This window comes from Nicotiana tomentosiformis, chromosome 12 (assembly GCF_000390325.3).
Source record: "Nicotiana tomentosiformis chromosome 12, ASM39032v3, whole genome shotgun sequence".
Taxonomy (NCBI): Eukaryota; Viridiplantae; Streptophyta; class Magnoliopsida; order Solanales; family Solanaceae; genus Nicotiana; species Nicotiana tomentosiformis.
The window spans coordinates 115184637-115198010 of NC_090823.1; the positions used below are offsets into that span (position 1 = coordinate 115184637).

A 13374-nucleotide genomic window follows, 5' to 3' on the forward strand; every position below is an offset into this window, starting at 1 on the left:
GCTATATATATTATGTGGGTCCATCAATAATTATTTTGGGCTTAACTGACATAACAATAATTTAATTGGGTATAGCGCCCTTTTAAAAGGCGCTATATCTCAAATAATTGTACCTCAGGACTGGTTTTTGCTTTATTTAAAGAGTTTAAAGATTTTGTAAAAATTCATTCATAAATATTCTCTAAGTCTTCTGAAATATTTCTTCGTTAAGTTGAAATATTAACAAATGTCTGGATGCGATGATGTACCAAGGTGTTATTGTGGCAAACGTGCGATTTTGAAGCCATGTTGGTCAAATAGTAATGTTGGACGCAGACGTTGGATATGTCAACAACTTGCAAGTTATTGTTTTGAAACAAATGTTTGTTAATATTTTTTATATAAAATGTTAACTAATAGTGTTGTATTATAATCCCCATTGGTAGGACGGAAATCAATGTAGATTTGAAGAATGGTATGATGAACCAATTAACCAAGGAATATTACAAATCATGTTTACAGTATGTTTGGAATATGACCGGTGAATACGAACTCCAAATCTTTAAAATGCAACGACAAATTGTGGCAGTGCACGAGAAACTAAAAGAGGCGGAAGAAGAAAAAAATAAGTTGGAAGAGAAATTTAAGTGGTTGAAGCAGAGAATAATGGGCGATAGTGACTAAACAAACACATGTATGTGTTGAGTGTAGTATTTTATCTTTATGTTTTCCGTATCATATATTTTCATTAGTTGTACTGAATTTAAATTATGTTAAGTTGCTATGTTTGTGTTTGTGTTGTAGTATTAAAATAACGAAGAACCCGAGAAATAAAAACATAATGCGCATATAATGTAAACAATAAAAATTGTTGCTATTATTTACTGAATGTCATATGTACATAAAATAAAAAAATAAAAAAAAGTCAATGTGTCTCACATCCTGTATGCTTTAAAGCAGTCGTTGGCTTGAGGCGCATCCCATCCCGCTCGGCTACACTATTAGGATCATTCTCATCACGTCGCCTCTTTATCGGAGGATGCGCTGCAACATGATCCTCAGTAGGGCTGGCAGGCTCGGTAGAAGGGGTCGTCGGTCCAGCAGTAACCTACAGAATAATAAGATATTTTAGTATATGAAATATATATTTGTAATGTACGTGTTAAGTCACAAAAATTTAAATTATCTTACCATGGTCTTGGCGGGCTCCTGAATATAATCATCCGTCTCAGCCATGTCAGTATCGCACAAAGTGGCTTCCGTGTCGGGCGAGGATGATGCCTTAAAAAAAAGGCTTTAGATATTTATGACTAATCAATGAGATAAAAAACAAATATAAATAATAGTAATACAAACAAACCTGCGCCTGTGAAAGATCCTCAGCATCTCTCGATGATGAGTCATAACTCAGTTGGCGCCCACTATCCGCATCTCGTGTCGGACTATCATCAACAACCGTCGATGGCTCTGGAGGACCAGGAAAATACTGATCCCACTCCTGTTGCGTAATGGCCGTGCCCGCGATCAACAATGGAGCTGGCGGGGTCACCTGCGAAGTCCCTGGAGTAAGCTGAAGGCTGAATGACGGCATATCACTAGGAGCATGGTCTGGCTCATGGTGGTCACCGGGCTGATGAACTCCAACATCCTCAGCAGGTGCCTCAACGCCCCCTGCTGGGGACCACCTACTCGCCGACCCCCACGACCTCGTGGGACACCCCTACCGTCAAAAACTGTAGCGTCTTAATAAAGGGCGTTATACCAAATATAGCGCCTTTTAAAAGGACGCTATACTTAACTGGGCAAACGGCCGTTAAGATATAGCGCCCTTTAAAAGGACGTTATGTTCTTTGAGTCCAAATGGTTCCGGGGCCTACTAAATAGCCAAAGTCATCTCATATCCATTTTGATGCTCTTATCAAATAAATGTAATCAAAACTTGAACAAGTTACACTGGGATTATAACGTAAAAATTATACGGATTATATTATGATGGAATTGTTTAGTATCAGAATATTTTTATCGTAGATGCTAGGTTCATTGTACAAAAAATAGGATATAATTGGCATTTCTTTGGTTTTACACAAGATTAACTTAGACAAACTTTTATTTTAAATTTTAGCATTAGCTTTCTTAAAACACTTCTAGAAAAGGACCTTTACAGAGGAGCATCCTTGTTACTTTGTTGATTTATCCCGAGATTGTTATCCCACGTTAGAAGAAGCAAGAAGAAATACACAATTGAAACAACACATCATTGTATATTACTATGTGGCTGCATCTGTGAAAAATGTATCCACGCCCTTCGCCACATTAGAATCTAGGGGTTAAGGCTATCAAACTATCAAGTTGATGAAAGGACTGAATAAACGATGTCAAGTTCAAGAGGTCCCGAGGTATTATGCCTTTTAAAATACTTAACAATGTTACTCGTATGTTCATTACCTTAAATAATTAAGACAGTATCCTCAAATTTCTCCACACACAAGGTTATAAAGCTCTCAATGCACCAAAAAACGTCTTACCACTAATACTGCTCTCGTCATTGATCTTAAGGAGTACGAAAAAATTCACTTGTAATATCGTTAATAACAATAAGAAATGAGAAACATATTAAAGTATATAATCGTGAAATAAATGTACTCAAAAAAAATTCGTAACAAAGCCTCAGGATCTACTCAGCTACTGTTTCATCGTTGACTAAAGAGCGCTTTGCTAATTATGCCAGTGGCCTCAATATATCGATCAACACACCTGGAGATACAACTACCCTCACTGCCACTCATACTACTCCCTGGTTTTGTAATACACTTGTCAAAGCATTTCTCCCTTACTGTCTGAAACATTCAAAAAGAATAGTGTCAAACTGTCAGGAAAACACACCAAAAAGGCATTTAGACAGCAGTAACACTAAAACTTGCACTGAAAATAGCAATCAGAGGTTTCATCATGTTGTACAATGATCGTAAAGTTAATCCTTCTGCTTTCCAAGAAAACAATTCAAATAATTCTTAAATATATTTAGAATTTTCATATGATGCATCAATAGCATCTCGGTGTCATTGTTTATTACAGTTAGAAGCAAAACTGTGTCACGAAAACCAGATTATCTGCCCATAGCAGCAATAAATAATATCGTGATCAAAGAGAAAATAAATCAGTGGCATGAACAAAATTCCGTGAGCTAAGTGGGATCATGCTCATTAGTTAAATACTGAGTTTATGTCCATTATCTCACCCCACTCATCAATCAATTGGCAGTTGCTGAACCACACTAGTTCACAATACCAAAAGAATAACAGAGAATCAACATTGAGCACAATGGTGAAAAACAAACTTTAGAAGACCAACATGGATGGCTTCACAAAAGGAGGGTTTTAGGGTAGGAATAGAAAAGCAGTTATCCGATGTTTCTATTTGTATACTCCACAACTTATCTCCTTAGCAAAAATCCTAGCCAACCCAATGGTTCCAAAGTTGATTAATCAAGAGAAACTATTCTTCTGTACTAACCTAATGAAAGGAACATCAGAGGGAGTAAGATGGGTCAAGAATTAGACATACATAACTTCCATTATTTTTATTCAGCTGACGTGCAAAAGACAAGATGATGCTAAGACATCATAGTTTACATTTGTTTATGCCAATAAAAATATATTTATAAATTTTTCAGAAAATATGTGTGTGTGTGAGAGAGAGAGAGAGAAAGAGAGAGATTCCCAAGATGACATACTTCCCTATGTCTCCAAAGTTCACTACTTTTTTTGTACAATTAAGAAATCCATTGTTTACAGCTTCAAAACTCGCTGGATAACAAGCTGGCCTTACTACCCTTCTCCACTTACATACCAATCCGCACTTACTACCCTACTATTATCATTGAACCAATGCCTTGAAGGCCCAAAGTTGACTAATATTGAGAAGCTATACTTGCAATGTTAATCTAATGAAGGAACATCAGAGGGAGAAAGGTGGGTCGAGAATTGCGCACACATAGCTTCAGTGCTTTTCATTCAGCTGATGTGCAAAGACAATGCTAATTCATCATGGTTAACGCCACACACAATAAGTATATTCTGCAAGCCTTAAAGACATACAACTATCTTGTGCATATGTGTGCGCGTAAGATTCCAAAAGTCACCAAACCCACCTCAAGCCACAGACATGTCAGAAAACCTGAACACGAGGATATTCATCCAAGAAGAATTCAACAGAAATAAGCAGAGCTTGGCACATGACAAGCATACAACTTCTCTCCTCAATCTATAGAAGGCACTTTACGCTTCCCAAGCATACAACATCACATGGCATATTAAGTTCTATATTGGACATTCAAGGGAAAAGATCATTGGTGTGGGATCTCTATTCTCTCCTCAAGGAAGAACCAAAAAAAGGGGGCAACAGTTTAACTGAGCCCATAACAGCACTACAAGTACATTGGCACTAAACCTATTCAAATTGATAGGTTTCCAACAGTCAATTGATCTAAAAAGTTGCATGAGAGGTTTCCAAGAGTGTATATGTGCATTCAACAGATAACATTTGTCAAATAATGTCGACACCAGGAAATCAAGGTGTCACCACGCCAATTGATTTGAGTATATCCAAATACTAGAGCATAGAGTTTGTACTTTTCTTGAACACTTACGAGACTGTAGGAAGGGATATCATATTGTTAAATTCTTCCCATAGAATCTTAAGGTCAAGTCGGCCATCCTTCTAAAGTAGACCGGCTAAATCCCTGTTTATAAAATATCAGTGAAATTGTTGGTTTAGTTTATTATTTTTGATCTATTGTAGTATTTTACAATGTGCTATGCTAGTTTAGTTTATACAGAAATGGTTTATTCGTGTTAAATTGAAATTCTTATCTAACCCCAAAAGAAATTCTTAGCTTAGTCTATAAGGTCTCTTCTTTTATCATCTGCATTAAAGTGAAATTGTTCAGAATGTTCTAGTTTTAGTTTAGCTTATATGACATTAATAAATTCTTGTTGTTTACATTTTAATAAATTGTTTCTTTATCTTTATATTATTCTTCTTAAATTGATAAATTGGTACTGTTTACACTATTAATTATATAAGTAAAACATACAAAGTTAAAATTGAATAGTTCAAAGTAAAATTTGCTAGATTTCAATAAATTGTTAAATTTACTTATTCCAATAGTTTTGTTTTAGCCTCAACCTAAATAGGCCAAATAACTTCAAAGACAACAGAAATAGGCTATCCAAACTATTTTGAACAAAAATTAGCATATCATATTTTTTCAATGATATATATTGAAAATTAACGGAAAAGGTCCAAATATGCCCTTGTACTATACGAAATTGAGCACATTTACCCTTCCTTAATACTTTAGCTCAAATATGCCCTTACCGCCACATAGTTGGTCCATATATGCCCTTAGAGTTACACAGTTGGCCCATATATGCCCTTTTCGAAACAGAATCCACCCAAACTAATTAGCTCTTTCGTTAATTGTATTACAAATACTATTTCCTTTTTATTAATACTTTTTTTTCTTTTCTTCTCTTTTTTTTTCCTTTTTCTTTCTCCCTTATCCGATTTCCTTCATTACTGATGTCTTCTCCATTTTCGTCACCAATTTCACTTGACAAAACTCATGAATTCCAATTACTAAGAAAATTCTCCCATAAGAATATTTTAATAGATCATATGTTTGTCAATTTTTTAATTTTTACTGAACATATATTTAGTTCTAAAAAATTTAACAAAGTAAGATTGAAATAATATTTATGCAACAAAAAACCCGAAAAATCCAACAAAACCGAACAATCCAAACCGATATAATTGGTTTGGTTTGGTTTTAATAAAAACCGAACTAACTCGTTCCATGTACACCCCTAATTTTTTAGAACTAAATATATGTTCAGTAAAAATTAAAAAATTGACAAACTTATGATCTATTAAAAAATTAAGGGTGTACATGGAACGGATTGATTCGGTTTTTATCAAAACCACACCAACCAATTATATCGGTTTGGATTGTTCGGTTTTGTTGGATTTTTCGGATTTTTTGTTACATAAATATTATTTCAATCTTACTTTGTTAAATTTTTTAGAACTAAATATTTGTTCAGTAAAAATTAAAAAATTGACAAACATATGATATATTAAAATATTCTTATGGGAGAATTTTCTTAGTAATTGGAATTCATGAGTTTTGTCAAGTGAAATTGGTGACGAAAATGAAAAAGACATCAGTAATGGAGGAAATCGGATAAGGGAGAAAGAAAAAGGAAAAAAAAAGAGAAGAAAAGAAAAAAGAAGAAAGGAAAGAGAAAGGTAAAGAAAAAAAGTACTAATAAAAAGGAAATAGTGTTTGTAATACACTTTAATACAATTAACGAAAGAGCTAATTAATTTGGGTGGATTCCGTTTCGAAAAGGACATATATGGGCCAACTGTGTAACTCTAAGAGCATATATGGACCAACTATGTGACGGTAAGGGCATATTTGAGATAAAGTATTAACGAAGGGCAAATATGCTCAATTTCGTATAGTACAAGGGCATATTTGGACATTTGCCCGAAAATTAATTTATCTCAAACAGACTCAGTTTACCGGCTATTATGCCTGGTTAACTATGTATTGTAGAAATAGTATAACCAACAATATGCATGTAGTAACTTTTTTAAAGCCTTGTTGGACCCATTAGTTCTTAAAGCTCTGCATCTCATGCCAGTGCAGTCTCTATTCTTGGTTTTAGCATAATTACAATGTTGTGCTTGTTATTGGATCTAAAAAATTTGTCCTTTGATTTGTTACAGAAACCTTGCAATGGGAATCCGTTGATGTTTAAATAATCAATAAATTTATTATTGGGTGCGGTTATTTGTCGAGAAAATTTATCTCAAAAATGTCAGAAAAGAAAGTTTTTGGCCATATACACTTTGTAGAGAATGGATCAAATTATCAAAGTCTAATCACATCACCAGTACCTTTACAATCAAAAACCAACTTTACAATCAAAAACCAATTGACGCAGCTAAAAAGTCCCTTTATAGCTAAAGCAACTAGACCAAACTCTTCACTATCACTCTTTCCCTCACAACTCATATAATCTCACCCCTGAGCTTAAAACAATTCTTAATTCTAGAATTTTTTCTCTCATTCTTAGATCTTGAGCTCTTTTTCCTCTGCTTATATGGCTCAAAAAAATTCTAGAAGTAGCCTCTACCACTATTCGCGATTCCTGGTGATTTTATATTTTTTTCTCAAAGATTCCTGGTGATTCTAGGAAATGGAGTTTTTTTCACTTATTTGCAATTGTCCAAATGGTTCAAGCAAGGACATTTGAGAAACTCATTCCTAGTATTTGCTTTGGTTGATCCATCTAGTTATGTACTTATATTGACATCTTTAGTTAGGTTAAAAACAAATCGATTGTTGAGAATAGATGGATCAATCTAGGCAAATAACAAGAATAAGTCCCTCAAATGGCCTTAATTCATCCACCTACAGATGAGAGTCAATGGATCAACCAAGCCAAATAGAGGGACACACTAATAACACTAAACAAAAAGAAATACTATAAATTAAATATTTAAATACATAAACACAAGATATTAACTTTTTTAGATAAAGATATGATAAAATTAATGATTTGTTAACTATAAACTAACTATAATTGAACTAACAATATAATAAGACAAGACATTAGCTAACTTATATGAAGATAAATACGATTTGTCAAATGACAACTACATATTAGCTAATTAGCCACATCAACAATATTAAATAGCTAAACACTATACCTTAAACCGATTATCATATAGTTAGTATCTTGTGTTATTATGTAGTTTGATTATAGCTAACCAAATCACTAATTTTGTCATATTATGTGATTTGCCTTTGTGTTGCTCAAAATAGTTTGGACAACCTACTTTTTGATGTTTTTGTAATTATTTGGCCTATTTAGGTTGAGAATTCCCTAATTATCATGCTCGGTGATGCCTCTACTATTGGTTGTCAATCATTGCCTTATTCTATGTCTGAACCCCTTTGCAGAAAATCATAGATGTCACTGCTTCTCCGTGCAGATTGCAACCACAAATGAATCATGAAAAATAGATATATTTCTAGAAAATTAAAGTTTGACAACTGACTTATAGCCAATAACCGACCAATTATCAGCAGGTTTTTCATCGTTTATAAGTCGAAGAACAACTAAACACGAATCAAAGCCAAAACCTATAGGGAGATTAAAAAGACAGAGAGATGAAATAATACCTCGAGAAATTGCTCAGCGTAGGCCTGGGCAAGCTGAGTTTTAAGCTGGTCCATCAAATCACTGTTTGACGAAGATCCAATGGACGGTGCCGAAAAAGAATCCATATCTTCTCTCTCGTTATCACCTTAAGATTGTAAAACCCAAGATGCTACTGTCTATGGTGACCTGAACTTGAAAGTATAAAACCCTTCTCAACCAGCGCCGTCGCACTTACACCTCTATGGTTTACTTTTCTTTTTCGAGAATTACGGCGGAGTACTACTTTTTTTTAAAAGCAAAATGGTCTTTTATTTTCTTGGATATTGCATTAATGACATTAATCGTATTTTTGAGTTCGATTTGACTATTCATAATTTCATATAAGGATACTTATAAGTTATGACACTATGGCTTACATATTTTTACATAATCAATATAATTTAATCGACCATAACAAGATGTTTGCCTTATTAGATAAGTTTAAGTTTTACCGCGTTCTAGAAATCTAATCTCACAAGGTTAGTCAAAGGAGAAATTATTCTTTAATATGACTAATTAATGATTCACCAAGCAATGGTGCATTTGGCAATAATTGCCCTTCAATAAAATAAAATTAAGACAAGAAATTTCCTTTTTTTTTTACTTTGTCTTGGAGCATTTTGAATATTTGCTTTAGGGATAGTTCTTATGCATCTCCTTACTTCCCGAATTTAGAAGATATAGCTCTCATCTCATCTTATTCTTTAAAGTCAGAGATTGTTCCAATTTCCTACTCATATAGGCAAGCAAGGAGAGCTAGTCGTATCTTGTTTTGTTCCATAGCCCCAGAGCTATTTACAACTAGCCAATTAAGAAGTCTCAAATGTATTATTAGTACTGCATCTTTGATGCAGCTATCGATTCTCCGGAAATGTCACAATTATCGCGAGCAACCATACTAGTGACAAGGAAGGTTTTTTGTTACTTTTTATTAGTGATGTTTGAAAATCTGCACATATAGGATCGCATACTTAATCACGTGATGCTATTGAGGGTCCCACTCCAGTACCCGCTTTGATTCAATAGCTACTTTGGTAATAGCTTGTGCGTTTTCATAATAGCAAGATGCTCCCTTTATTTGAATATCCACTTATGACTTTGATTGTTATTACTTTTACAGGAGTTATGATGTTTTTCCTTGCGGCAAACATAGGAATATTACAGAATGATCTAAACATTTTAATCGCAAATTCACATTTCTTTTATCAAATCTAAAGGACATGATCTAATCACGAGGGGTAGTATTTTATCAAGGTGTCGGATCCAAATTTCTATTAATTCCTTCTTTGTTAACGGGGTTGACCCGTAAGCCATAATGCCTCAAAACGAGAATGCCATAAAGATTTTTTTTTAATTCCTTTGTTTCAAACTTGAAACTCTATTATATTCTCGGTCGTTACGAACAAAAAAAGTGAGGATGCACCTTAATTATATAATCCCTTTGTTCAACAAACCCTTATTAATTCTGAACTTCGTTTACAAAGGAAGGCCAACCATTTTTTACATAATAGACTGTATAAAACGATTGTACAATTGGTTGTTAATAACATATATGTCCCTATAATATTAATTTGTACCCGAATAAAACTTATAACTAACTTACTATCTAATGTTACATTATAATTATAGTGTAAAAATCTTACATTGTCGATATACAGCTTAAATTTACTAAATAACATTCCATATTATATAAAGAAATAAACTACCTATAGTTATGTAATACTATGATTGCTTAAAAGATCTTTATACTATGATATATAGAAATTAAACAACTAAAATATTATTTAATAAATTATTAAAGATGGTGTAACAATAAAATTCGTATGAGAAAATTAAGACAAAAATATATGTGGCGAATTGTACTATTTAATTTCAATAAAGTGGGTGTTATAGTGTCTATAATTTCTCAAAATTTGATGATGGTACTTTTTAATTCTTTTCTTCAACTATTGACCCAAGACTTGAAAAGCTGATCTTGAGTTTGATGAATTTTAATCTAAGTTGAGTTTAATGAATTTGAGTCTAAGGACTTAAAGCCTTGAACTTGAACATGATCGTGAATGTAATTTTGAATTATCCGTCACAAACCTCAATTTTGGATCAAAATACCACGAGCAAGTCATGTTGATTTCAAATACATTGGTCCCTTAATTGGCTTCGTTCTTGAATTTGAGTACACGAAACTTGTAAAGAAAGTCTTGAAATCCATTGTTCCTTTGAGCCTTTTGTCGCTTATTGCAATTTTCGATTCTCTTTTTGGCTTATAGAGGACCCATATTTATATTATTATGGAAGAAAGAAGTTGTGATGAATACAAATTAACTCTTTAACTGTGGTTTTATTGATTCACTTGAGTCACTAACCATTCATATTGAACCGGTGACTAAATCATGCTCCCTCCGTTTCAATTTATGTGAACCTATTTCCTTTTAATCTGTACCAAAAAGAATGACTCATTTCCTTATTTAGAAACAACTTACCTTTATGCAATGATTTATAGCCACACAAAATATATGTGCCTCATTTTACACTACAAGTTCAAAAATTTTCACTCTTTTCTTAAACTCCGTGTCCAGTCAAATGAATTCACATAAAATGAAACCAAGGGAACATTTGATTGGCTAAAACATTATACACATGTCATATTCATATTGGCATTTTTGATTTTTTTTTTTAGAAATTTGATTTGACTTGACATGTTTTATTGACCATGTGACATGATACCATTGTCCATTTCTTTAACTTGGCAAGCCACGTCTCTTAGCTAGCATTTGGCCATAGATTTTCAAATTTCTTCTGAAAAATCTGATTTGGGTGAAGTTTGGTTTGAAGATGAAAATGTGTTTAGACATCAGTTTTCAAAATATATTTCCCAAATTTATTTTGGAAAAACATGAAACATGAGTTATACCCACAAGTTTTAAAAACTATTACAAATACCCAACAATACCATTATCAATAATATTCATTATATTATCACAAACTATAGTCCTGAACATAAATAAATTTGATACAAAATTATCATTTTTATAATAAACTACATGATACACTATCAGGTAACCAAGAAGACGAAGCAACATTGTTACAAAATAATAAATGGTGGGCTCTTTTATAAAATACAAAAGTTTGGGACAATTTTTTAAAAAATATAATAGTGATATTTTGGCTCAAAACCATCTATTGAGCTGGTTTTGGGATTTGAAATTTGGAATTTTGGATTTTGCCAAAATGTAGGCAGAATCTATGGCCAAACATGTATTTGCCAAATAAAACACAAATTTATTTTGGCAAAATCTATCGCCAAACGGGTCCTTAACACATTACATAATTTTAGACCTTTAGGGGTCATTTATTACAATAGATAAGAATAATAATACTCGAATAGAATTTGAGATTGTATTTATCTCATATTTGATTATAGGTATTAGTTAATTCGGATAAATTTTATAAATACATCGACAACAACTTAAAGTTGTCTACACTTTTCACTTAGATACTCTATTTTAAGTCTGTTCCATTTGAACACTCCAACCACAGCTCAAATGTGTCATGTAGACACAATTTGGTGATGTGGCATAGTGTATACTGCCCACCTCTTTAAAGAGCTTGACATGAATATAATGCTATTGTTATGGGTCCCAAAGAACAAGTGTTAATAAAAAATTAAAAATATAAAAGTACTTAACTTTTTTTTTTTCTCACCTCTCCATCTATGAAGAACACCTACAGTTCTCCATTTTTCTTCCTCACTGTTAGAGCTAAACTAGGTGCAAAGGAAGAAAAAAAAAAAAGCAACAGCGCCACTAGCTCATCTTCTCCATTTATCTTCCACCATATAACAAAATCTTGTCACCGTGTCAAAAAGTTGTTTAACCAAAAAATAATTTTCTTTGGCTAAATTAATTGAATGTATTTAATGAGGGTTAAGCCTAACTAATAATAATAACTTCAAATATGAATTCAATGTTAGAATATCAATAATGGGAGAGGAATATTCAAGATTTAATTATATTGAATGACATTAAAGTAAATAAGGAGAATGATTCACCCAATCTCGAATAGGATGAAAATGGTTCCTCTTTTGGTTATGATGAATGATAGATAGATACAAGAATTTCGGAGCCTTTCTTGGATCTGTTGTCTAAGATGTAGAGAGTTTGTTCTTTGTCCAGGAAGTTCTTGTCCGAGACCCCTCATCTGATTTATCTCTTTCTATTTATAGGGGCAGGCCCTCAATTAACCCTAAAAGTACAAGTATCAAGAATATCTAGCAAAATATTCTCTACTAAACTTGTTGTTACTGCTTCCTCTGATACTCAACCTCGGCCATAATTAGTTGCTCGGCAACGAATCCTATTAGTTACTAGTCGACCTCAGCCATATTACTTATGGCAACATCACTCGTGTTGAATGCATTTAGGCATATTTTAACCCATACAGTTAGTCCCTCCGATTATCGGGGCCGTCTCTCGGACGACCTCGGTGAGTGGACTTCGCTAGTCGTAGTTCAAGAGATTTTAGGCGAGCAGGTCGAGTAGTAACGTTCTTGGCGTGGTGATAAAGTGGCGCTTAGTGAACCATAACTTATCGTTACGTCAATTCTAAATGACGTCACGATGCCGCGCGTCATTATAAGGCATTTTCTCGATGTATTGCGTCGTATCCTGTGCCTCTGTCATTTCGATATCCGTGTGGGGTATTGACGATTTAGATTCTCGATCGTGGTGCCCAGGTTCTTATAAATAGGGATATAAGACCCTTTGCTTGGTTTTTGGTGTTTTTTGAACATTGAATATTTATCTCTTCTATCACGCCCCAATTTAGGATCATGACTGGCACTTAGGAGCAAGTGGCCCCAAGTAAGCCTCATCGGTATTTAACAGAAATCGGACAGAGTTTTTTCTATTTTTGGACTATCAAAAAATTTTCCTGTCTCAAATCAATAACCAAACATCCTAATATCAATCCAAACAACTGTAATAGCCCACCAAGCCCAAAAGATATGAATCTCTGTAGGAGAAATAGGTCTGGGCCATTTCTGCACAGCTTCTGTCTTCTTAGGATCTACCATAATTCCATCTTTGGATACAATATGCCCTAGAAATACTACTAAGTTTAG

At 33.5% G+C, this 13374-nt stretch overlaps 2 protein-coding genes across 2 annotated transcripts; both read right to left on the reverse strand.

The window, feature by feature from the left end:
- Nucleotides 1-868: 868 nt before the first annotated feature.
- Nucleotides 869-1693, reverse strand: LOC104086591 (uncharacterized). Its single transcript, XM_009590905.4, has 3 exons — nt 1340-1693; nt 1171-1260; nt 869-1087 (listed from the first exon to the last, which is right to left on the reverse strand). Exons 1-3 carry the CDS (start codon nt 1568-1570, stop codon nt 905-907), a joined length of 504 nt encoding a protein of 167 aa, XP_009589200.1. The 5' UTR covers nt 1571-1693; the 3' UTR covers nt 869-904.
- Nucleotides 1694-2500: 807 nt separating this feature from the next.
- On the reverse strand, nt 2501-8487 carry LOC104086589 (mitochondrial import inner membrane translocase subunit Tim13-like). Its single transcript, XM_009590900.4, has 2 exons — nt 8237-8487; nt 2501-2816 (listed from the first exon to the last, which is right to left on the reverse strand). Exons 1-2 carry the CDS (start codon nt 8339-8341, stop codon nt 2670-2672), a joined length of 252 nt encoding a protein of 83 aa, XP_009589195.1. The 5' UTR covers nt 8342-8487; the 3' UTR covers nt 2501-2669.
- Nucleotides 8488-13374: the final 4887 nt, after the last annotated feature.